General features: G+C 36.8%; 1 protein-coding gene across 3 annotated transcripts in view; it reads right to left on the bottom strand.

Annotated features, from left to right (window-relative positions):
- Acer3 (alkaline ceramidase 3) overlaps positions 1-26,741 on the bottom strand; it is an 80,294-nt gene that overhangs the window by 29,854 nt on the left and 23,699 nt on the right. Inside the window, exons 1-7 of one of the 3 annotated variants that reach the window (XM_029479541.2) lie at positions 25,381-25,446; positions 23,692-23,798; positions 17,445-17,555; positions 12,941-12,993; positions 10,534-10,586; positions 8,934-9,015; positions 3,097-3,132 (exon numbers count right to left, since the gene is read on the bottom strand). In XM_029479541.2, the coding sequence (XP_029335401.1) occupies positions 3,097-3,132; positions 8,934-9,015; positions 10,534-10,586; positions 12,941-12,993; positions 17,445-17,532 (312 nt within the window). In that variant the 5' untranslated portion in view covers positions 17,533-17,555; positions 23,692-23,798; positions 25,381-25,446. Of the gene's footprint in view, positions 1-3,096; positions 3,133-8,933; positions 9,016-10,533; positions 10,587-12,940; positions 12,994-17,444; positions 17,556-19,820; positions 19,963-23,691; positions 23,799-25,380; positions 25,447-26,741 lie in introns of those variants that run through there. The other 2 variants (XM_029479540.2, XM_021167164.3) reach the window with 2 other exon arrangements.

Here is a 26,741-nt window from a genome sequence, read left to right as displayed (position 1 = left end):
GTCTAGCCTTTTCTCTCTTCAATGTGTCTCTGTAAAACTCTCCTGGTAGAACTGTGTCCTTCTCCCTCTCTGTGCTGCTCTACTCTCCCTCTCAACCCTATGTATTCCTGTGAACTCTCTTCTGTTCTGTATTCTCTTCCTCCTGTACTGTCTGTCTCTCGCTTAAGGAGCTTCCTTTTCCTTTCTGTTCTTATGAGAGTTGGGCATATCCTATTCTATTCTTTCTGATTTTGTCACTTTTTTTCCGCAATTCTATTAAACATGACATTCAAACATGGGTGCTTCCTTCTAAAAATTAATTTTACCTTCATTGTTTGGGATCAAAGAAGTACTCAGGGCATGTCTGACTTCCAGCCAGATTAAAGGTATGTGCTAAGGGTTGAACCACACATTAACTAGAAACAGGTTCAAATATCCTGTAACAAACACTTGGCCTAAGCTGATTTAAATTTACAATCCATTTTCCCTAAGCCTTCAGAGTTCTAGGGTTACAGTCTATGTACCGTCTGGCTTATGACTCCGATATTTTTAAGGGTTGTAGTCATGTTTGTTACTCTGGGGAATTTCCTTTAGTTTGGATTTTTGTATCTCTTCATGATTTACTAAAATGATGCTGTGTCCTCAAGTGATCACATCAGGAGAAACATGAAACCCATTTGATACCTATTACCTGTAATACTAAATTCATTGTAGATTTTTCTAAATAGAGCATCCAAATCAGGAGTTCATACTAATATTGATCTCATCCTTAATCTATTCTCCTGCCCCAGGCCCCAGAGTGCTAGGATTAAAGGTGTTCACCACCAAGTCTAACTATCTCATTTTATATTTGTAATTTCTTCCAACAGTGGGAAATACAGCTAGTTTGTGCAATTGCTTGGCAGTTTATTGTAAAAAACAGTACAAAGAGGAGTTGGAAAGATGGCTCAGTGGTTAAGAGCACTAGGTACTCTTCCAGAGGTCCTGAGTTCAATTCCCAGCAACCACACAGTGGCTCACAACCATCTGTAATGGGATCTGATGCCCTGTTTGAAGAAAGCAACAGTGTATTCATATTAAATAAAGAAATCTTAAAACGTTTCTTTAAAAAAAAAAGATGCAGATGAATAAGAGAAGGTATGACAGAAGACATACGAATGGTCCCTGCCCACTCTGAGTATGACATTGTTCTACTTTCTGGAAGGATTTACCTTGACTTTGTGTTTGTGTGAACGCGTGCTTGTGTGTGTGTGTGTGTGTGTGTGTGTGTGTGTGTGTGTGTGTGTATGGTAGCTAGTTTGTTAAAAGAATGGTTTCAGGAGTCATGTATTAGTTACTTTCTATTGCTTTACGGAACACCATGACCAAGGGAACTTATATAAGAAAGAGTTTATTTGGATTTATGGTTCCAGAGAGTTATGAGTCCATGATGCAGAGTGGAGGGAGCAGGCTACAAGAATGGTGGCTAGAGTACAAGCTGAGAGTTCACATCTCTAAGCACAAGCAGAAGGCAGAGAGCAAATTCAAAATGGCAACAAGTCTTTAAACTTTTAAAGCCCACCTCTAGTGACATGCTTCATCCAAAAGAGAACACCTCCTAAACCTTGCAAACAGCACCCTCATCTGGAAACTAAATATCCAAACATCCGAGCCTGTGGAGAACATTCCCATTCACACTGGAAGTCATGAAAATCTACGTTATGATCCTAGCTCTGCCTCGTAAATACTGTATTTGTTGTCTAAAGGCAACTAATTTTATATATGAGCTCATATCTCTTAAGATAATTTTATATATGAGCTCAAATTACTAACCCCTAATTTGTAAGGCTGTCTGTGAAAACAGAAGCTTGAAATTTGTATGGTATCAGGCACAAGACTCTATCTATAACCTTCACCTCAAAAAATCCATTAAATATATAAGGAGAAAATATTTGAGGAGTTTGCAGTCTAGTCTTTTCCAGATCATAATATTATAAAGACATTTTTAAAAATTAATTAATTTATTTATTTTACAGAGACCTAACATAGCTTAAGCTGGCCTTCATATCCTGATCCTCTTTCTTTATCTCCAAATTGCTGCCATTAGAGATGTGTGGTACCACATTAGGCTTCATAAAAAGATTTTAGGTGTGTGCATATGCATGAAGATCCTGGGTTTCTTCAGCTTCCAGGAGTGATACTGTACTTATATTGCTGGATATCAATATCCACCTAGACTGTGACATTGGCTGTACCAGGTATGTTCCTATTACCTAACTCCTGTTTTCAGCTTTGTTTTGAAGTGATCTTTGTTTTAAAATTCTTTTGGGGGTACTGTCCTATTTTAATCACAGCAGTCAGGCAAGTAGCAGAGGCAGATGGATCTCTATTGAGTTGAAGGCCTCTGAACTCTAGGCCAGCTAGGGGTATAGCCAGCGGTCATGTAGCCCATGCTGGCTTTGAACTCACTTTGTAGCTGAGGGTCACCTTAAAGTCCTGATCCCCCTGCTAATATCTCTTAGATATTGAAATTACAGGAATGTGCCATCATTCTAGACCTGTGGGTCATGATTACTTTGAGGAGGTCAAATGATCCTTTCTCAGGGGTCACATATCAGATACCCTGCACGTCAGGTATTTACATTATAATTCATAACAGCAGCAAAATTACAGTTATTAAGTAACAACAAAATAATTCCATGGTTGGGGTCACCACAACATGAGGAATTTTATTAAAGGGCTGCAGCATTAGGAAGGTTGAGAACCAGTGTTCTAGGCAAATAATAATTTTTTGGCATTTTATCACTTCATTTTCAAAAACTGTATCTGCATATAACTTCCTAAAGAAGGGAAACACAGACAATAAGCATGTACTGTTAAATAGTTAAATGTATCATAACTTTAAAAAAATTAGCACACTGGAGAGATGGCTCAGTAGTTAAGGGCACTTGTTCTTGCAGAGAACCCAGGTTTGATTCCCAGAACCAACATGGCAGCCCCAAACCATCCATAACTTCAGTTCCATGTGATCTGATAACATCTGACCTTCACAGGCACCAAGTATGCACATGGTACACAGACATACATGTAAGCAAAACACTCATATAAATAACATTAATACACCATTTTAAAAATTACCTGATGGAATATAGGTTCTTTTACTTTTAGGTAAATCTGAAAAATATTAAAAGAAACATAAGTGAAAGAAGGTATTACAAAAACCTATTCCAACCACTCTGCGAATCCCAAACCTCCCCTTCCCATGTTATTCCAACCAGATTCCAGCCAAATAAAACCAATCAGGCTAGGTGGCATGGCACAGGAGGGCTAGCTTGGCCATGACAAATGAAATCATAAAATATTTCAAATCAGTGATCGACTACTTCAACATCAGTCTTTGTGCTACCGTCAAGGAGGGTCAAGGATACAAGGGTTGTTCATGAAGGGTGAATAAACTATGTTGACAATCCCTTTACCATACCTGTTCTACAGTAAAAAGGAAACTGTATTCAGAAAAAAAAAGTCAAATTTCTAGCTCTGTTACTTGATTTTTATAGGCCTTTACCAAGTGTCATTTAGCTTAAAAGAATTGATCCTTACCTGAAGAAAAGAGAATGCTAAGCCCAAGTACATGAAATGATCTAGAATACTAGATTATCAGTAAGTGAAGACATTTACACAAATTTCTTGTACCCATTTCTGCTTCTAAACTATTCACTACCTAGATGAACCTCCAGTTACACAGACCCAAGTTTCAGGCTTCAATGTTTTGTGGATGTTAAATTCAATGCCTTTGTAAGATTTAATATGTAAAATTGTCCACAGATGCACATCTTTTAAATGACACAGTACAGAAGAATCACAATTTAAATCAACCCTTCAAAGACTCTTACACTACCATAACAAAGTTCAGGTTTCTTAACTTGGCACCCAAAGCCCCCTGCCACCCCAACCTTCCTGTCTGGCCTCAGTGCTGCCTCCTCACCTAATCTCCAGAAAGCACTGTGCTTCTCTGAGTGTGTCACAGGCATGCTTCTGCATCTGTAAACAGACCACTCTTCACTTTGTTCAGAAATCCTCCCCAACTGGCGAATACTTTGGACAATTCAACACAAATTATTCCTCTCTGGAGTCTTTTCTGATCTCTTCCACTTCCAACAGAAGCAACTACTCACATCTACCTATACACTATATATGGTAGTAGCCTTCCTAATGATGTGACCCTTTAAGTGCAGTTCCTGGTGTTGTGGTAACCATGACCATGCCATGACCACAAAATTCTTTCGTTACTTCATTACTGTAATTTTGCTACTGTTATGAACTGTAATGTAAATATCTAATGTGCAGGATATGTGATGACCCACAGGTTGAGAACTGCTGCTTCATGGCATTCTACTGGTTTGTTGCTTTCCCCTATAAGTTAATAATTTCTTTGATATCTAGAGTTGGGGTTAGACATCTTTATGTCTTCATTTAATGTAGTAATTTAATGAAATAATACAATTTTAAAACTTAGCTAAAAATTTATTTTTGAAATAAGTTTCTTACCATAAAAAGATCACAATTATTTCCTTTTAGCAGTCAAAGGGCTTTGACTGACATATAACCTGTAACTCTAAACCAATAAAGAGAATGTGTTTAATCTGTGTCTTTATTTCAAAATACTAACTGGAACTTACTATGTATCTTAGGCTGGCCTTGATTTCACAATCCATCTCCTGAATATAGGGATTACAGGTGAGCACCAACAGGCCAGGCTTACAGGAATGTTTCTGAAACATTATGTTTCTTAGGCTAAGAAATATGGAGTCCTTATTATATATTAATATTATAGTTAGTATAAAACATATTCTATTCTTCATTTTATGGTAAGAAAAAAACTAAAGGTGAGAAAGAAACTCACATCCAACTGATTCCAAAGCTTGATTTGTTTCTAATGATAACATCTTTTAACTTACAAATGGGTCTAGTCTTGATATTGATACCAACTTGCTAGATAAAGTTAGTTGGCAAGTCACTGATACTCTAGATTTTATTCTCTTCATTAATACTATAGCATAACTTCTTTTCACCTCTGAATCTGTAGGCTTCTTTCATTATTAACTAGTACAGGGTTTAGGCAAAGGAGTATAGAAACTCAGCAAAACAGTGAATATTCTATTTAGCATCTTAACTAGCTGACATTTTCCTTTAGTAGGTGGTTGATCTTTTTTTTCCTTACCTATTCAGAGACAACTAGTAGTTACTTTTCTTTTTTACATCTATTGGTATGTATGTATGTATGTATGTATGTATGTATGTATGTATAAGATGATATGACTGTGAAGGTCCAAAGACAACTTCCAAGGGCAAATGCTTTCCTTCTATTATTTCTTCTGTGGGTTCTGGGAATTGAACTCAAGATGCCAGGTTTGAAGGTAAGCACCTTAACCCACTGAGTCATCTTCTTACCATCCCTGCTTACTTTTCACTTCTAGAATGTTTGTACTCTGTGACATCAAGTGTCTTTCTTTTTATGCATCTCTGACTTATGTTTTTAGTCTCCTTTGCTGGTTATAGTTCTATGTGGTCCTCAACTGTCTACATTCCTTAAGGTTGTATCTTTTTAGTTTTAATAGCATGCTTTACTTTGGTAACAGTTTACCTATCCCCATATTTTTGATGTAACCTACACCAAACCAACTTCTAAATCTATATCTTTACTCCAGCCTACCTGTTAAGCCTTCGGTATCATTAATACTGAATACTTCAAACTCAACATATCATAAATCACATCTATCCATTCCTATCCCATGGCATAAGCTTACTAGTTATCTTCCCTGATTTAATTTCAATTAAAGTTTCCCTTTTATTACATTTAGTGTGAGTGTGTGTGTGTGTGTGTATGCATGCACTCATGCCTTGGCATGTATGTGCAAACCAGGAGACACCTTTCAGGAAAGAAGTTAGCTTTCTTCCACCATTTAAATTCCAACTATCAAACTTAGGTTGTTAGGCTTAACAGCAGGGACCTTTACTCACTGAGCCATTTTGCTGGTTCAGTTTATTTTTTTTTTAAGGGCATATAGCCCAGACTGGTCTTAAACTCATTATATAGTTAAAGACGACCTCAAACATCTGATCCTCCTGCTTCCACCTTCTTAACTTGGGTTTTGAAAATGCAGACATCCAAACAACACATAGTTTTATTCAGTATGAGGATGTAGTCTAGGGCTTTCTGTGTACCTGGTAAGCACTTTACCAACTGAACTACAACTGCAGTCATATCATTTTGTATGTATTTTTATCTTTATCTTTATTGTTTTGTTTTGTTTTGTTTTTGAGACAGGGTTTCTCTATGTAGTTCTGGTGTCCTGGAACTTGCTCTGTAGACCACGCTAGCCTCAAGAGATTGGCCTGTCTCTGCCCACAAGTGCTGGGATTAAAGGTGTGCACCACTACTGCTCCACAATTTAATTTTATATTTTAAGAAAGGGACTCATGCTGCCTGGCTCTGAAGTTGCTATGTAGTAATAAGTAAGAACAACCCTGCACTCATGATCTTCCTGCCTCTGCCTCCTGAGTGCTGGGATTACAGGTGTTCATGATGGGCTCCATGTTTTAATTTTAAAAGAAGGTTTTGCTGTGAAGTCTATGCTAGCCGCAAACTTGGGACTATCACGCCTTGGCCTGCTTAGTGTTGGGATTACAGGCATGTGCTGTCATTTACGAGAGAAGCCATTCTGTACATTCTGTCTTTCTTCTGCTTCCACCTCCTCTATTCAATGGGTTATACATCTCACTAATTGTGTATGGCAGCTTCTTCTCATCCCCACAGCTATACTACTTCAGTCTTAGTCCCATACTCTACAAAGTATGCAATTTAATTTAATTTCCTGCATTTAACATCCAGACTCCTTTAATCTATATTCTGTTATGTAACAAGTAATTTTTCTAAAACTTGTCCGATTACTTTTTTTTTTTACTTTATGGATCAAAACTAAACTTATACAAATATAAATCCTTACACATACCATGCATAGGACTGTATAACCTGACTTTTGTCTAACTCACTAGCCCCATTTACTACATTCCCTTACCACAAGGCAATCACCTATATAAAACCTCTTTCAATTGTAATGATAACTTAATTGGACAATTAAGGCAAAGTATACAGTGAACATCTGGCACATATACATAATTTAAAAAACAGCAATTAAAAAAATAGCGCCGGGCGTGGTGGCGCACGCCTTTAATCCCAGCACTCGGGAGGCAGAGGCAGGCGGATTTCTGAGTTCGAGGCCAGCCTGGTCTACAGAGTGAGTTCCAGGACAGCCAGGACTACACAAAGAAACCCTGTCTCGAAAAACAAAAAAAAAAAAAAAAAAGCAAAAATGTTATTCTAAGGTTTGTGTGTATAGAACTATAAAAGACTAAAAGTGCTTTACCACACACACTGTTGTCCAGAGACCTGAAAAACTCTTCCTCGTCAGTCAAAATCTAACTTAAGAAACCCTCTTTGAATCTTGCCCTGACCTTCTCAAACAGTCTTTTTGTTTGTTTGTTTCTGTTTTTGCTTCCTCAGACATAGTCTTTGATGTAGCCCAGGATAGCCTCAAGTAATCATGCCTTGTTCAAGCAGTAATCCTTGTTTTTTTTTTTTTTTTTCTAAGTTCTAGGCTCAGAACAGAACATGATGTAGCCCAAGCTGGCCTCAAGTCCTTGTGTGGTCCTCACCAAGCAGTCTTTTTTTTTTTTTAATTAAAATTCAGAGGGAAGTGGGGGCATGCTGAGACAAGGTCACACAGCTGAAGCTGGTGTAGAACACACTATATAGCTCAGGTTTATCCTCCTGCTTTAGCCTCCACATACTGGGATAGCAAGCATCTTGGCTTCAGGAATAAATTAAATTTTAAAGGAATTCACTTTTATTGTGTTTTAATTTGTGTGTGTGCATGCACACACACGTACACACATGAACAAACAGCCTGCACATGCGTGTAGGTGAGAGGAAGGCAACAGATCCATCAAGAGTTAGAGTTAGAGTTAGAAGGTTTGTGAGCCACCTGATGGGGGAAGCAAGTTGGAGTCTTTTCTAAGAGGGGTATGCACTTAACTACTGAGTCATTCCTCTAGTCCCCAAATTAATTAGTTAAAAATTGTTCATAAAGACAAAATTGCACATATGTATGATATGCTAAGTGCACTCATGTGGTCTTAATTGCTCCTCTGTTTGCACATCACCATATGACAGGTTCTGACCTCTACTCTTGCAGTCACTATCTTTTGATGCAATTCTCTGTCACATTTAACTTCCCTAGTAGAATGAATTCTTTCATAGACAGCAACTGCTTCTTAGTTACTTTTGTAACCAGTACATGATGTAGATTTCCAACAAATGTCCCAATTAACATTTTCTTAGTTCAAGGTTAACAGTGAAAACAGTCACAACTAGGACCATGGTAGAAAACCTCACTTCTTGTTTTCAGTAAGTTAGTTCAGCCTTCAGAAAAGCATTTTGTTTTTGCCATCGCTACTAACTAAATAGTTACTTTTCAACCTTCTCCTCATCTAAAAAAATTAAAATCTATTTTGGGGGCTGGAGATGAGAGATGGCTCATTGGTTAAGAACATCTGCCATTCTTGCAAAGGCTCCAGATTCAGTTCCCAGCATCCACATGGTGCTTCACAACCCTCTGAAACTCCAGTTCTGGGAAATGCCTTCTAACCTTTGGAGGTACTAATCACACAGACGGTACACATGCACATAGACAAAACTCTCAAACAGAAAAAAAATAAACTAAACCTAAATAAACTTTTAAAAGATTTTTCAATTAAAAGTAATTTTTGAAAAGGAAATAAACATGCAACTCTAAAAATAAGACATTCCAATTAAATAAAAATATTTCAGTTTGACTAGCTGACATAAACACTGGAAACTTAACTGTTCCAATCTCCTACATGGCACACCTCACTAGAGATAAAGTATAACTTACCGTGGTTACTGTTAAACTGTATAGAAATAGGGTAAAAAGAAGATGGTAGTTTATTGAGCTCTTTGTCTTGAAACACTCAAACCTTTAAAATAAGAGAAAAAGAAAATTACTTTATAATGTACAGCCAGAAACAAACTGAATGCTGCTTACATCTTGCCCACATGCCTTTATGATTCAGAAGTACTCAAGACTTCTACCCTTCCACCCTCCATGTTAGAAACACTAAATGTCAAGCAGTGGTGATACATGCCTTTAGTCCCAGAGCCCAGCAGCCAGAGGCAGGTGGATCTCTTTGAGTTCAAGGGCAGCCTGGCCTACAGAGTGAATACCAGAACAGCCAGAGATACACAGAAAACTAACTGTCTTGAAAAATCAGAAAGAAGGAAGGAAGAAATGAAAGAAAGAGGAAAGAGAAGTGGAAGGAAAGGAAAGGAAAGGAAAGGAAAGGGGAAAGGGAAAGAGAAAGGGAAAGGGAAAAGAAGAGAAAAAGGAAAAGAAAAATACTTAACTGTATACAGATGAGAAGAGGCTAATGGGATCAGCAATAGTCACAAGACTTCAGCAAAGACATGAAGGTCTTCAAATATGGAGTTAAAGAGACAACTAAGTCAGTTAAGTAATGGGAGTCAAATATGATCTCAGATAGCCTACAGCTGATATCTGGCAGCCAATGTGAATAAACAAGTGAAGAATGAGCAGAAAAATAAACTGGATGAAAAGAAAAATAGAAGACTTAAAGCCATGTGGAGAATAAGGAATGAAGAAAAGAGAGGCACAAGGACATGCCTTCCCAGTTCTAATGAGGCAAGACTGTACTCCCTCCTATTTGGTTTCATGGGCTGCCCTGTCTGGCTACAGTGGGAGAGGATACGCCTAGCCTCTTAAAGACTTGATGTGCCAGGGTTGGGGGGATACTCAGGGAAGCCCCCACCCACTCAGAGAAGAGAAGGGGGATGAGGGAAAGGATTGTGGGAGGAGGTGACTTGGAGGAGAGCAGTGAGCAGGAGATATAGTAAATAAGTAAAAAATTAAATTAAATTAACATGCAAAATTTAAAAAGTACATTTCATTAACAGAAACTAATGTTGGCTTAGCAGTTAAGAGCACTTGCTGCTCTTGCAGAAAACCTGGCTTCAGTTCCTAGCACATCCATGGTAGCTCACAACCCTCTGAAACTCATTTCAGGGGATCCAATACCCTCTCCTGCTCTTCTCATACAAGGCATGCATATATTGCACAGATATACATGCAAGCAAAATGCTCTAACACATAAAATAAAAATAAACAAAGTAATAACTAAAAAAGAAACCATTCATACTACAGTACAGAGAAACTACCCTCAAACTTTATGGAACAATTTTATGGCACAATTTGAACACATTCTTCACTCAAGAAAAGGAAAAATGTTTATTTAAGTCAAGTTAAAATACTATCTAGACTGACATTAGGACTTTGAAATCATAGTTGTTAATATAAAACATTATTGCAACTTACCAAAACCTAAACTCTTAATAATATCACATTTTTAAACTTCTACATTACATAGCCTAGAAATGCAATTGGACCAAAACCACACTGAAGTTTAGATGTAAGTACTCACATGCAGTATACAAATATGCAGCAACTGTAAATCATGGGGAGCTCATCCAACAGCTACACAAAGCAGAGAAACAAAGATGTGAATATAGAACAGCTACAATTATGGAAGTTAAAATGAAACTTGAGGTTGGTTATGATGGTCATCTCTGAAGCTAAGGAGGCGCCTCAGATGTACATCGCACTGTGTAGCATGCCCAGGTCCTGGTTTCAACTCCTAGTTGCTCCCCCTAAAATTATTAATTCTTATTTAATTTCTTTTACTAATTATCTACTATATTCATCACCACCAAACTCACTTGTACAGTTTGCTGTTTTTAAACCATCAGAGTTATCTACCCATCCTTCTAAGGCACACATCTAAGTGGCACAGCTGACTGACTTCCCAAAGAGCAATCAGAGTCCTGGACAATGAAATCATAAATGGTTGTAAATGTGCAGATTTGAGAAACACTGAGGAAGTAAAATAAACAGAGAGAAAGATGAAGAAAAAGAAACTATAAAGAATATATCAAGTTTCTTGCTTAACATTTCAGGATATATTAGTACAGTTTAATGAGATTATGGGAACAGAGAAAATGACAAGAACAATTTTCAGCATCTGAGCTTAAAGTACCTGACATAGACATTAGGTAGAAATGCCAATCAAGTAATGAGAAGAAGGACAAATCTGTGGCTCAGGAGAAAGGTATGAACTCCAGATATCTGTGGCTTACTTAAAAGGACTACATTTACGGAAGTATAGATATGCATTCATTGACGTGCACATGCATGTGAAGGCAAGTGTGTTTTCCTGAGGCACCCCCCCCCATTTTGGTTTTTTGTTTGTTTGTTTAAGATTTATTTATTTATTTATTATATGTAAGTACACTGTAGCTGTCTTCAGACACTCCAGAAGAGGGCGCCAGATCTCGTTACAGATGGTTGTGAGCCACCATGTGGTTGCTGGGATTTGAACTCTGGACCTTCGGAAGAGCAGTCCGGTGCTCTTATCCACTGAGCCATCTCACCAGCCCCATTTTGGTTTTTAAAACAGAGTCCCTCACTGATCTGGAGCTTGCAATTAGGGTGAACTGGCTAGCAACCATAAAGCACCAAGAATCGGCCTGTCTCTCCCGGGGCTACAAGCATCTACTACCACTCTCGGCACTTGTATGTGGATTCTGGGAACCAAACTCAGATTCTCATACTTGCATGGCAAGCACTTTACTGACTGAGTTATCATTACATCTCGTTTATTTTTGTTTTTTCTTTATTTTTAGCAGAAAGAGAGGTATTGTTAGGCATGCATACACCCTGCACATGTGTGGAGTTAGAGGACAAAGTATGGAAGTTGATTCTCTGCTTCTGCCACTGGGATCGTAGGGATCATACGCAGGTTTGGACTTGATAGGAAGCGCCCGCCTTTCCTTTTGTATTATCTCACTAAGCTTCACCTTAGTGCAAAGGTGCTGCATCCCCTGGAACTGTAGTAATAGACAGTTGTGAGCTGCCACATGGATGTTGGGAACCAAACCTGGGTTTTCTGTACTTGGCATACAAAATAATCAGTTTTGAGTTTTAGTAGCCAGGACTTCACAGAGAAACCCTGTCTCAAAAAGCCAAAATAATAATAAAATGTTTTGCTAACATTGTTGTACCTGCACACCATTTTACTTTGCTCCTACTTGCCCTCATCACTCATTGTTGGCTTTTCCTCCCATCAATCAGTCCCCCTTCTTTCAAGTCATCCATTTAAAAAATCTGAGTAACACAAATACACAAGTCTCATTCCAAAACTGTAACTAAGAAAGTTAAGCCCAGCGAAAGATCTGAGCTCTGGAGTGATGGTGTGTGTCTACGAAGATAGTCCTGAGGACGCAGCTGGTCAAGTGTTTGCCTAGAATGTGCAATGCCTGTCTTCATACCACAAACAGCAAAGACAACGATGAGTCTGGCAAAGGTCAGATCACAAACCTTAGCTCAAATTCGTGAGTTTAAACTATGGGCAGGATTAAAGGGTTAGTGATGATAAGCCAAAAGGGTCAAATGACTAGGTATATAACCACTGTGAAGCAAAGATAAAAACTAAACGGGCACCCACTCAAATGGACACCACTAATACATGAAAGACTACAGACACCTAAGAATAAAATGTTTTTGTGAACTGCTTACAACTTTTTAGGACACCTCCATGTAACTGCTTTCTTTAATGCTGTTCTAAAATTACATATGTCTGCATGGAGTTGGCATACATACATAGAAAGCCATACTACTTCTTTATATGGTCAATTTGAGTCCTTTGACTCAAGTGAAAGACTTCAAAGATGACAAGTCCCTGTTTTTATTATCCTTTAGTTATGTGTTCTTTTCTTGAATTGAAAGTGTCTCTAAACTAAGAGAAATAATCACTTACTTTTGCCATTACTCACCTGCATTTCATATTTCAGAGTCATGTGGAAACACCAGGATCCCATTCCTACCACTGAAATTAAGACAAATAAATAAAAAAGATTCACAAGAAATTCTTTGGGGGCCAGAGTGACTTCAGAAGACAGTAGGAAGTAGGAAGTTTATTAAGGTCTTGAGACAAGATACAGCTGATGCTGAGTTAGTGCTAGGATTGAAGATTTTGGTATAGAGGAAAACAAGCACAGTATAATATTTCTAAAATTCTCTCTACTAGGTAATTTAGTATACTAACAATATTATTTCTATAAAGTAGTGAATGCTCAAGATAAGCTTTAATGTGCATAGTTGGTCAGTTTCTTTTAGCACGCTCTTGTACGTCTCTAATCCATAAAACCTAGCAATATAATTTAAAAAGTCACAATATCATCATATATACAAAACTACTGTAAAGACACCTAAATGCAACTCTCTTAAGAACTTGCACTGGCTGATTTGTGTGTCAACTATCGCAGAGAAAGGAGCTTCAGGTGAGGAAATGCCTCCATGAGATCCAGCTGTAAGGCATTTTCTCAATTAGTGATCAAGCGGGAAGGCTCATTGTGGGTGGTGCAATCCCTGGGCTGGTAGTTTTGGGTTCTGTAAGAAAGTTTTGGGTTCTGTAAGAAAGCAGGCTGAGCAAGCCAGGGGAAGCAAGCCAGTAAATAACATTTCTTCATGGCCTCTGCATCAGCTCCTGCTTCCTGACCTGCTTGAGTTCCAGTCCTGACTTCCTTTGGTGAAGAACAGCAATGTGAAAGTGTAAGCTGAATAAACCCTTTCCTCCCCAACTTGCCTCTTAGTCATGATGTTTGTGCAGGAATAGAAACCCTCACTAAGACAGAACTTCTCTGGAGATAGCAACACCCTTGAGTGTACGTCTGTCTCTACATGTAAATACTTAATTAATTTTGTTTCATTGTGACACATTCTATAATTCTTTCCATGACACAAACAAGGATCCAAGGCAACATCTCAGACACTGGTGGTAGCTTTTGGCTGTGTCTCTTTTTTTTTTTTTTTTTTTTTTTATTTATTTATTATAAGTACACTGTAGCTATCCTCAGATACTCCAGAAGAGGGCATCAGATTTCATTATGGATGGTTGTGAGCCACCATGTGGTTGCTGGGATTTGAACTTGGGACCTTTGGAAGAGCAGTCGGCGCTCTTAACCACTGAGCCATCTCACCAGCCCTTGGCTGTGTCTCTTATTGCCACAATAAATAGTTCTATGTATTGAAGTTTTATGCTATGCCAAGTATGCTGACCACTATATACGCTCTAGTTCCTTTCATCTTTTATAGAATCATTATCACTTACCATCTGGCTTTCATGTAATTCATTGGCAACAAAGAATTATACATGGCTTTAGCTAATTAAGTAGTAAGGAAGGTATTCTAACTCAGGTTCCTTTATAAAATACTTTTAATACAACTTACATATCTAGGAAACAATTACAGAGATATGTACAAAAAGGTATAAAGATATTTTCAATTTTCTGGCCAAAAAGTGGGCTTCCTGAGCATGGCTAATAAAATTTTGCAGCTAAGTATGGCTTTCATAATAAATATTGTATCAACAATCCATACATTCCACTCCATGCTAATTGAAAAGAGAAAAAAGAAAAACACCCCTCCCTGTTTCTGCTAGTGCTAGGGATTAGTGTTAGAGCCACGTCCATTGTAAGCAAAAGCTCTACTAGTAAGCATCCCAAGCAAAAACAAATTGTAGATTGAGACAGAGTCTAAACTGTACAGATTGGTCTCAAACTCACTATGTATCTAGGCAACTCTCCCAAGTGGCAGGGAGTGCATATATGTCCCATTACACCTGCTAGGTGTGTAGTTCAATTTGTCTACTTTTCCTTACATCTGAATTTAAATCACAGAAAGTCATTTCAAAATGCTAGACATAGATTCACACATTTTCTTTCAGGATTTTTAATATTTTAGTTTTAAAACTTGTATTTCTGATTGATTTAAAATTTGTTTTTGTGTATGTTATGAGGTATATAGTCAATTATTTTCTCTGGCATTTCATTTATGAAAATATTTTGCCTTTGGTCCAATGACTACAGATGGCATCTTTTTCAGTGTTTGGTACTCTGTATGTGTTCAGGAATTGTATACTTCTATTTTACCTCATTTGTTAGCACATAACTATTCGTAATAGTTCCTTATGATTCTTTCGTTTTACTGTATCAGTTGTAATTAGTCATTTTCATTTCACTGATCATATGTATTTTTCTCTTTATTTTTGCTCTAATATTTATTATTTCCTTCCTTCTAGTACTTTTAAGGTCTATTTTACCTTTTTTTTTATTTCATGAGCAACATGAGGGTTACTTGTAGTCTTCTTGATATAAACATCCTTTTTTGAACTGCTTTTGTTATTTCCTACAGATTTTCATGTGTTATATTTCTACTTGTTTTTTCATTCTATTTATTCAGGAGTATACTTTAGTTTCTACATATCTGTAGAGTTGCTAACATTTTCTGTTATTTATTTGTAGTTTTACACTTAAATTATTTCAATTGTTGAGACTTGTTCTGTGAGCCAACATATGATTTGTCCTGGAGAACGTTCCATGTGCTATTAGGATACATACGTATTCTGCACCAGTTGGTGTTATGTTCTGCACATGTCTTAGTTGTATTTGGTCTGTAGTATAATTTAAATCTGCTGGAGTTGTTGATTTTGCCTGGATAGTCTGACCAATGCTAAAAGTAGGATGTTAACAACTTCTTCTATGATTACATTACAGTCTGTCATTTTCTTTATATTTGGCTCTCTGTTGTTTGCTACAGAAATATATTTATGATCATTGAATTAATCTGTTTATTATTATGTAATGTCCATCTTTGTCTCTTTCTACAATTCTTCCAGAAGTATTTTATCTGACATAAATGTAGCTACTCCTTTTTACTATTTCCATAGAATCTCTCATTTGGAGGCAATATATAATTACAAGTATTTTTTTAATCATCCAGCTATTCCGTGCTTTTTAATTAGAGAGGTTAATCTATTTGCATTCAAGGTAATTACTGATAAGTAAAGACTTGTTACTATATTTTAAGCTTTTTAGTTGTTTGCGAATACTTCGTTCTTCTATTGCTCTTTTCTTTGTGGTAGTGACTTTTCTTTAGTGTTTCCTGATTCCAATTATTTTCTTTTCTTTCTTCCTTCCTTCCTTTCTTTCCTGCTTGCTTGCTTGCTTGCTTTATTTATTTATTTATTTTTTGCTTTGTAGTTACTACAAAACTTACCAGGAATGTCTTTTAATAGGTTATGCTTAGCAGATTAAAAACTCATTTGATCACATAGAAGAAGCAAAAACAAAACAAAACAAAAAAAAACCTTCATATTTTAACTTTTCTTAAATTTTAATGTCTGATGCCACAAACTTTTATATTTTCTTATCCACACCATTAGTTATCATTACTTTAGTAGCTTTGTCTTTTATCTTTCATAGTAAAGGTGTAATTAACTTATTTAATTATGAATTGTATACCTTCATACATTTAAGTTACTCATTGATGTCCTTTCTATTGGTTAAAAAGACTCCTTTAGCATTTCTAGTTAGGCAGGCTTGGCTGTGAGTGTACACTCTCAAAACAATCCTCTTAGGTCTCACAGTACACTAAACTTGCTTAGTATACTATTGAATCCTGAGGCTTTCACAGATACTCTTGTCCATGGATAGATGTTATGTGAGATCTCTCATTACACAACACCATTTATGGACATTATCTCTCATATGCCACACCTTTTGGTGTTTATTTCTTCATCTGAAACTGTTTACTTAAGTTAGAAGATTAAATTATAACATCCATTTTTAAATTAATTGAGGGAAGAATTTTCATTGATGTGATTTTCATACCTTGTTTTTCTGACAAGAATATTATATAATTTTTCTTTGAAACTGAGTTTTGCCTATGTATACCATGATGGTTCCAAACTCTTGACCTTTCTGCCTCAGGCTCTAAAGTACAAGGATTGTAAGCATATGCCATCATACTCAGTCCCTATACACTACTTGAGAGGTTACAGATGTATGCAGTGTAAACATAGAGTGTGTAAGAAAATTATAAGATGTAATTTAAAATAGGGTTTAGCTCTAGGGTGAGACGCTAGACTGAGAAGGAAAAAAGGCAGAAATACAAAGAAAACTTCTATTTTATCTGCAGTAGCACGTTTCCTTTAAAAAGAAAAAAATTAAGATCTGAAGCAAATAAGAAAAAAATCCTGATCTGGCAAAGTTGGGTAGAAAAACATGTTTATTTTATTTTATTATCTCTATTCTGTACAGTTATAGTCTGAACTTTTTTTAAAAAGTTATTCAAAAGTACAGTTCAAGTCACTGTCAAGGTCTGTGAGGTTTCAAAGTGTGTTCAAGTTGTATACCAAGTAATTGCTTTTAGAAGTAAATGAGACTAAGCATCCAGTGCGGACTGCACATGCGTGTTCAGACGAAACAGTCTACATACCTGTGAGTGCTAAGTAAGCAGCAATGTACCGTTTCTCCAGTCTATCTCTAACGCCTTGAATTGCACCAAAAATTGGAGGTATGATCATAATCAGGTTACTCACTGTATTCCCTACAGGAGAAAAAACAGGAAGATATTTAGATTAACCAGTATTACTTAAGGACACATTCATTTGGTCTTTAGCAATAGTTAAATAAGAAATTCCTTGGAAAGACTGTGATAAGATATCAAATTACTACAAAAAGGCCTTACTTCAAAAAAATTTCTCATAATAGTCAAATAAAACAAAGATACTTCCTAAAAAATGAAACTAAGAATGTTTTAGAGTGTATCAACTTAAGAGGAAAATCTAAATTCTAAAAGTAAGAATCCCAGAAAAAAACTCAGAGATAAAACAGTAAGCTAGCTGAAGATGGAAGTTTATACCAATGTTGCACAATGACAATATAAATACTGACATTTTAATATAATATAGTATAATATAATATAGTATACTATAATTAATGATAATATAAATAACTCATAATTTTGACTGTGCAATTGAAAAGCAATCAACTGAATGTTACATTTTATGTATTTTTGTAATATTTCATTTTTTGGTAATGTTCTTAGTTTACAAGATACAAGACAGTAGATTTTTAAAATTTAATTTTTCTGTAATGTAATGGATCTTATAGGACTTGTTTTCATCTTTAAAAATACAAAGCTCTAAGGAACAGCAGAAAAGCTCAGCGGCAAAGGTGTGTCACCAAGTCTGATGACCTGATTTTAATCCCTGGGGTCCAAATATATGGTGGAATAATCAATTCCTTCACACTGTTTTCAGATTTCCACATGTGTTCTGGAATGCATATGCATGTGCACACATGTAAACAAAATAAAACATTCAGGCCCTAAGAAAAAGGAGGCTGCTAAACTGAATCAATCGATTTCAGGTTGCCGGACCAAGGACATGCTGCTTTGGGAGGGAGGCTCTGTGTTTGTGTTAACGGGAAGAAGAAAAGGCTTTGGAGCTCTACCAAAGTAATATAGATCAGATATGTAATATAGATCAGATATGACAGGGGAAGAGCCCTTGAAGATCTTGGCTACAGACAGGAAAGAAAATTTCAAGAAGACCAAACAGGACAGGTAACATGATTTGCTGATCCCTCCACATGGGTAACAGCTCTGAAACTGGCTTAGATATAAAAATGTCTCTAGCCAAAACTTCAGCTAAAATTAGTCAATAAATCTTGTTGATTATGATATCCTTAAAATTCATCATGCCATCCTTCACATGGCATGAATGAAGATTTATTCATTCATGCCATGGTTATTGATCAAACTGGTTATTGATCAAACTATTGATCAAACTTTCACCTGCTCAAAGAGCAAAATTTTATCCTTAGCTGATCTGTACACCTTATACAATCCATACAAATATCTTTATAGAACTAAAACTTTGGTTGTAAGATTCATATATTGCCCGGAGAGTTTGGAAGAGGGCATCAGCTCCTCAGGACCTGGAGTTACAGATGATTGTGAGCCAACATGTGGGTTCTGTGAACTGAAGCTATGTCCTGTGCAAGAGCAGCAAGTCTTCTTAACCACTGAAACATTTCTCCAGTCACATAGAAAAAACTTAAATGAAAATAGCCAGTTCTGGCTGGTGAGATGGCTCAGTGGGTAAGAGCATTGACTGCTCTTCCGAAGGTCCTGAGTTCAAATCCCAGCAACCACATGGTAGCTCACAATCATCTGTAATGAGATCTGATGCCTTCTTCTGGCGTGTACTTACATATAATAAATAAATCTTTAAAAAAGCAAAAGAAAACGAGAAAATGGCCAGTTCAACAAATATTTCAAATCGCCAATTCAACAATATGCAACCAAGTGGTTTTTCTGAATTTAACATATAGGTTGTCCATTAAGAACACACATACACAACTGCAAGATGATGCCCATCCATGTGTTTTTAGAAAGCCCTTAAACAAAGACACTAAAAAGCCAAGGACCAAAGTAACCAACATTCAGTGTCTTGTTACTTCATGTGTCCTGCAACAACAAATGTTGGCATATTGTTCTGAAGAAGAAAAAAGCACTAAGAAATATGGTGAGGCTGCAGAATGATGTGGTGAACATATATAAATGCTGGCAAAATACTCACATGCATAAAAAGTAAAATTTTTAGAAAGTATTTTCCAAATGTTATGGCTATTCACAAAGCAGACTAGTAAAGAATGGGAAACTACAAAAGAGCTCTTATTTGATTGAATAAAACCACTAGATGAGACTTTGAGAGGACAGACAAAAACAGTGACTTGGAGGGGTGTTATTTCAGCTATGTGCATAGTTGAGAATACCACAGAATCTTAAAACAGCAGAGGAATTCACCTCAGTATTTCCATCATAGAAGGGTAAAGATGAGGACCACTCATGAAAATGAAACTGGGAAGGTAGATTTCTTCCAATGAAGACAGAATCTCTGGATTCAATGGATGCACCAAGTGTACCATAGAGTGACTGTATTCCAAAACTCTATTCTACAATGTCTTTTAAAATTTCTAAAGAAGAAGCATGGCGCTACAAGATTTTAGGACTGTGAGAAAAAAAAAAGAAAGAAAGAAAGAAAGAAAGAAAGAAAGAAAGAAAGAAAGAAAGAAAGAAAGAAAGAAAGAAAGAAAAAAAGCACACCTCAGGAAATTTTAACATACCAAAAAACAAAGCAAATATCATAGAAGCTATCTATGGTATGGGAAACAGAACATTTACGAAAAAGAACAAAACCAACAATTTCATTTCTTTGTATTTTACATTCTTAATAAAAACTAGAGTACTTGACAACACCAGATAAATGTTTTCTGGATCCTGGGAAGAAATAGTTTTTAACTGCAAATTCTGTTATTAGCTCAAATATAGACTTTGTACATAAAATACAAATCTACACTTTGTCCTTGAGGACACAAGGGACAAATCTTTGCTTTTGCTTCAATTTACTCTTAAACAAAACATTTTATAGCCATAATCTTACATTCCAATTTTCCTACCCCTTCCCACCCCTTAACAATTCATCTGTTATATTTTGATACAGAATTGAAGTTATATTTTCTTACATTGATACAGAATTTATATATTGATACAGATTTAAGGTTTTCATTGGTATAAATCTTTACAGTGATACAAAATTCAAAATTAATTTTGTTACTCTTAGATATGAATTGTGCTTGTGCAACTCATTTAGGAACACAAGGCTTAGAGCCAGTCCTTCTAATAGCTGCTATTACAAACTGTTTAGGATGATTAAGGAATGCAAGTTAAAGGTCAGATAGTAAACTCATTGTAATATTAGATTCTGATTAAATTACAATAAAGTGTTTTAAAATTATTAAAACGGTAAATAACTAAGAGTAGTCAAGATTTAACAGTTCAGATATACTATACATACACTTAGTCTTCAAAAGCATCAGAGATCCACAGAATATGACACTTAAAATCATTTCATTATTAATAGATCTTTTGACTAAAAGACGTGTATGCTCCTGACAGTACCCCCTTCCCACTTCAAAGAAAATATGAGCATCATTACCTCCAACTGGAGTTGCTTCAATTGTGGCAAGCTAGCCACTGGGTAAGAAATAGCCTAATTCCATTCTGCAGACAATTAGACAATTACTGTGTAAAAAGGGACACACAGATTCAGGATACTCCACTGCTTAGCTCAACCAAGACAGGGTAAGCTAGTCCTTCATAATTCCTGCTTCACTTAAGGTCTATCAGATGGTTCTTCTGGGCCAGAAGGCTGAAGACAGATGTTCTACTGTTATAAGAAATTGGAAGCTGTCAGCAGTCAGCTGTCTCTACAAATTGTGTAAGTTTTGGAAGCTATGTCTTTGTGTTTCCTACATATTCGGGTAATATTTAATTCTTTCTCAGCTCTCTGATGGTATTGAAGACTAGTTATGGTCTTATAATTGAAATTAAGTTGTTTAGCACTGAATAAGATGATCTAGATTTGAAAGAATGGTTTTCAGTTGGTAAGGCAAATTAAAATTAAACCTAATTGAGGTACAGAATTGTAAACTCTTAAGGTTAGGATATACGATAGAATACTTTATCTAAACTGCCAAATATAATGAACTGGATGTTATAAGTGTATATCATACCTTACAATTTACATAATTGTTATAATTATGTTCAGTGTATGTCTGAGAGAAAAGAGCCTTTTTAATTTGACAAAAAGGAGGAAATGTAGTGTTGCGGGAATATTTAAAAAGAACGGCATGTTCCCATGCTACACCCAGCTACTCTCTGCCCTGGCGGGCTGGCCGGCTATGACTGGCTGGCATGGCTGACCTGTTCTTATCTCGTGGAGACTCTCCGACTCAGACCTCCAGCATTTCTCACCCAGGTCACTAAGTTCCCACTGGCAGATTGCTATCATGCTAGCCTCATGTAATGACCACCCACCTTGCAGTTAGCTATTAAAATTCCCAGTAACCTGGTAAAATCAAACCTCTAGAAGCTTATAATTAATTATTTAGGTCCAATTGATAATGGTACAAGCTGCCCACCTAGATTAGACAAGTTACTCCAACTATTCTATCCCTATATGATATTATATCTACCTGTGGCTATTTAAAACCATGAGTAATCTAAATCATCCTGTTCGTTCTCTATCTTGTTTTTCTCCTCCTGTCTCCTTTATCACTTCCTGTTTCTGCAACTCTTAGCTCTGCCTCCCCTTTCCCTGTGGAAATCACAGGCCTCCTGCTACACTAAAATTTAAATTAGTTGGACAGGGAAAATCCTGCCACAGTGTAGTGGGTTTGGCTTAATGTTGCTTGTATTCTAAGGTTAATTTTAGTACCCAAAACTGCTTACTTGAGTGTATGCACATAAGACATTGAGAGACCCTTCTCCCAGTTGGTTCTGATTGGTAAATAAAGATGCCAGCAGAAAATAGGGGAGGGCAGACAGAGATGGGATTTTTAGGATTCCTGGGCTTGGGACCCAGAGAGGAGAAAAGAGGAGAATCTGCCATGCTGGGAGTAGGAGAAGAGAGATGGCATGCCTGAGAAGAGAGGACAACAGGGAAGCAGAGCTGGCATGTGAAGGAGCCAGGAGAGTGAGGCCGAGTTGGGTAGCCTTCTGGGTCCAGAGCAGCCTGATAGAATATAGAATTTAGTAAGCGAGAACTCAGGATTATCAGCGAGATTAACTTCATGAAGGTTATGAAGTGGCCCAGCCATTGAGCTGATTAAGGAATACCAAAATATAAAGGCTGTATGTGTGTGTGTGTGTGTGTGTGTGTGTGTGTGTGTGTGAGAGTGTTTCATTTGGGAACATAAACTTTTGGGGCAGGTAGCAGAAACGCCCCACCAGGATTTATATATTAAAAAATATTACTACAATTGTGTAACCAGCCTGGAATATGTGAAACCCTGTTTCAAAAATACACACACACTATACCCATCAGAAATCTCCCTTCTAAGGTGCCAGTAAAAGCCAACAGGGGTAGATGGGGAAAAGGTATTGACTACGATGTGCTTTGGACTAAACTTCAGGACCTGGGTACTAGAGAAGTCTCCTGCACTTGTAGGAGCTATATACTACTAATGTCACTTGGACCAAGAAGTTGCCTGGCCACCACAGCAACACCAAGAAAGAAAGGCCCTTCCTCCTGTGTTATATCCCTAGTGCCCTCTACTGATAAAGTTTAACTTTTACTAGTTGTCAAAGGAACAATTAAAGATAGTATAGAATAAATACTGAATCTGGAACAAAGAATAGGCAGGCAATAAATTGATATCTAGCACAGTTAAACTGATTGCATCAATTGTGTCTGATCACAACTATGGCTGGCGAGGGTTACCTAACAATCACAATAAAAATAGGAGTTTGAATGAAATAATATTTTTCTTCCTTTTCTTCATATATTTTAATATAGCTATATAGTTTTAAAGTATTAAAAAGATGAAAAATAGAAAAATAAATGCTAGATTACTTCTGCTAAGAATTTAATTAGGGTTAGGGTTAATGCCTAGAAAATTATATTAAAATGAAAACATTCATTCACATACCACACAACAGCTGATAAATATTAAATAAAAACATTGTCCTTGGATATAGATTTAAATGAATTAAACAATCTTTTATAAAAAGGCTGGAGAGACAGCTTAATAAGTAAAGTGTTTTCTCTATAAGCATGGGGACCTGAGTTCAGATCTCCATAAAACACAGGAAAGCTGGGTGTGATAGCATGTACCTATAACCTTAGCAATTCGGAGTGCGGGTAGAGACTGGAAGATTCCAGGGGGGTCACTGGCTAGCCAATCTAGCAGAAATGGTGAGCTCCAGGTCCAGTGAGAGATCCTGTTTCAAAACAAGAACAGTAAGGTGGAGAGTGGCGGAGGAAGACACCTAATGTTAATCTCTGGCTTCTATACTCACATGCATGGGGGGGTGAACGCTCACTACACACATGCACACACACAAAAGTAAAAATAACTAAAAAATCTTAAAAGTTTAAACAGTCTCTTTATATAATACAATTTATAGACCAGTTTGGCAATATTCTAGTAATTCCAAAATTGCTTAATAAAGTCTTTCTTTTCAAGAGAGACTCACATATTAAAGTATGGTGTTACGACTTGAAGCTGAAATGGCTCCCCCACAGGCTCATTATTTGACCCCTTATTCCCCTGCTGGTAATGCCACTTTGGGAGGATCTGGGATGTATAGGAGATGTCCTGACTGGTAGAAACAGGTCCCTGCTTTCTGTCATGCACTCTGCTTCTAGATCCACCACACGCCCAGGCTTCCATGCCTACCCTACTACAGTGAGCCTAACTCAAAATAAATCTTCACACTGTCATGTATTGTAGTCATAATGTCCACAAAACAACTAATAACAGAGAGAGAGAGAGAGAGAGAGAGAGAGAGAGAGAGAGAGAGAGAGAGAGAGAGAGAGAGAGAGAGAGGAAGAAAGAGAAAGAAAGAAAGAAAGAAAGAAAGAAAGAAAGAAAGAAAGAAAGAAAGAAAGAAAGAAAGAAAGAAAGAAAGAAAGAGAGGGAGAGAGAGAGAAGGGGAGGGAGAGAGGAGAGGAGGGAGAGAGGAGAGGAGGGAGGGAGGGGAAATATGCAAAGGATAAGTTTAGAAAAGAACTCTGAATGAAGATATACAAGCAAGATGTTTTGTCTCAGCATGACAGTAGATGGAGCCAGTGTGTTCAGAAGGTATCTAGCAAAATACATAGGACCCTGAGGTGAGTAGATTCTGTAATTTGGAGTTTAGATGAACTTACACTTATATAAATCATCTCACAGAGCTAAGGCTCAAAATACAGAAGCATTAAAACTTAGTAAAGCTGCAAAATATACCCATTGTGCTTTATACTACTTCAAAAAGCTCTCCTACAGCCAGCAAATGAGCTATGTGAAAGCTATAAAGTAACCCTGCAGTGTTCCCCAAATTTAATTTTACCAAATATTTTCATAGAATGTCCAAATAATGCTAAAAATTCCTAGGACTTCAGTGCTGGAAGGAGACAGGAGGATCTTAAAACTTAATATCTCACCGGGCGTGGTGGCACACGCCTTTAATCCCAGCACTTGGGAGGCAGAGGCAGGTGGATTTCTGAGTTTGAGGCCAGCCTGGTCTACAGAGTGAGTTCCAGGACAGCCAAGGCTACAGAGAGAAACCCTGTCTCGAAAAAAAACAAAAAACCAAACCAAACCAAACCAAACCAAAACTTAATCTCTCCAATTTATACTAGGCAACATACTGTTCTATGAATGCAACTTATTAGCTAACATCTTAGTTTGACTAAGTTAGTTAACCGAAAAATATTTAAGCAATTACATATTAAAGAAATAGTATCAGATAATACCATTACATGCATATATTCAGTCTTAATATATCTAATACCATCTGGATTGTGCATGATGGTACACACCTTTAATACCAACACTTGCAAGGTAGAAGCAGGTGAATCTCTGTGAGTCAGCCTGATCTATCCAGGACAGTCAGGACTATGTAGAGAGACCCTTCACAAAGAAAAACAAGACAAGACAAAACAAAACAAAACCAATGCCTTCTGGTCTCTAAGTGTACCTGAACTCATACACATACCCATAACAGAAACACAAACAAATATGCATAGTTAAAAATGAAAAAGTAAAGCAAACAAAAATAACTCCACCCTGGCTTATAAAAAGTATTTTTCACATTTTTAAATATTTTAAAGTCATAAACTATACAAATGGAATATACATATTAAATTGCACTGGAAGCAGATTTTAGGCTTATGAGGAAAACCAAATAAAGAGGTAATAGAGGAGCCAAAGCTCCATAGAAGTCATGGCTAAGGAAACCTAGCCTGGTAAGACGGAGGTTACAGGGGAGGGGAGAGACTCAGTAGAATAGTACTGTGGGTACCTAACTCTGCCTTAGAAGGTCCAAGGTGAACACTAAACAATGAAAAGGACTTTAAACAGATCACATGAGTCAGAAGGACAAGAGAAGATGGTCTTCAACTCACTGGAAGAATATTTGTTGGATGAAGTTATCAGATTTGTCCACAGGTCAAGAAGAAAAAGTTTTCAAACCATGCTAAGCAACAAAGAAGCACAACTGAAGTGAAAAATCTGAAAATGACTATTTTGAAAAAAAGCAGTGTGAGGTTCTCAACCTTCTTAATGCTGTGACCCTTACTATAGTAGAGACTCAATGATAAAGTTATATCATTGCTACTTCATAACTGTAATTTTGCTGTTAGGAATCATAATATAAATGATATGCAACCCCCATAGGAGTCATAACCCACAGATTGAAAATTGCTGCTATAAAGGAACACAAAATTAAGACAGCCTACATGAAAATTAAACTAGCACCAAATTTATAAAGTACTCCAGATACTTAAAATCTAATAAATATTGGGGCTGGAGAAATGGTTCAGTGGTTAAAAGCACTTGCTACTCTTCCAGAGGACATTGAGTTCAATTCTAGAACCCACATAGTGACTCAAAACTGGTCTGTAATGCCAGCTCAAAGGGAATCCAAAGCCCTCTTCTGGCCTCTAGGAGCACAAGGTACAGAGTCATGCACAGATATGCATACAGGCAAAACATCCATACACATAAAATAATACCAATAAAAACTAAAAACTAAAATAAAATGAACCTATAGACATTTTAGATGCATTCAATTACAATTAAAGGAGTCATTCTTTTCTCCCAAATGTATCCGCTGTAACAATTTCATACTCCAACTAACACCATCATACTTTAGATGGATCCGTGGTTAAGAGCACTCACT

Source organism: Mus caroli, unplaced genomic scaffold, assembly GCF_978045245.1.
Source record: "Mus caroli unplaced genomic scaffold, Mus_caroli_1 scaffold_8, whole genome shotgun sequence".
Lineage (NCBI taxonomy): Eukaryota > Metazoa > Chordata > Mammalia > Rodentia > Muridae > Mus > Mus caroli.
This window is presented reverse-complemented; position numbering and strand designations above follow the sequence as displayed.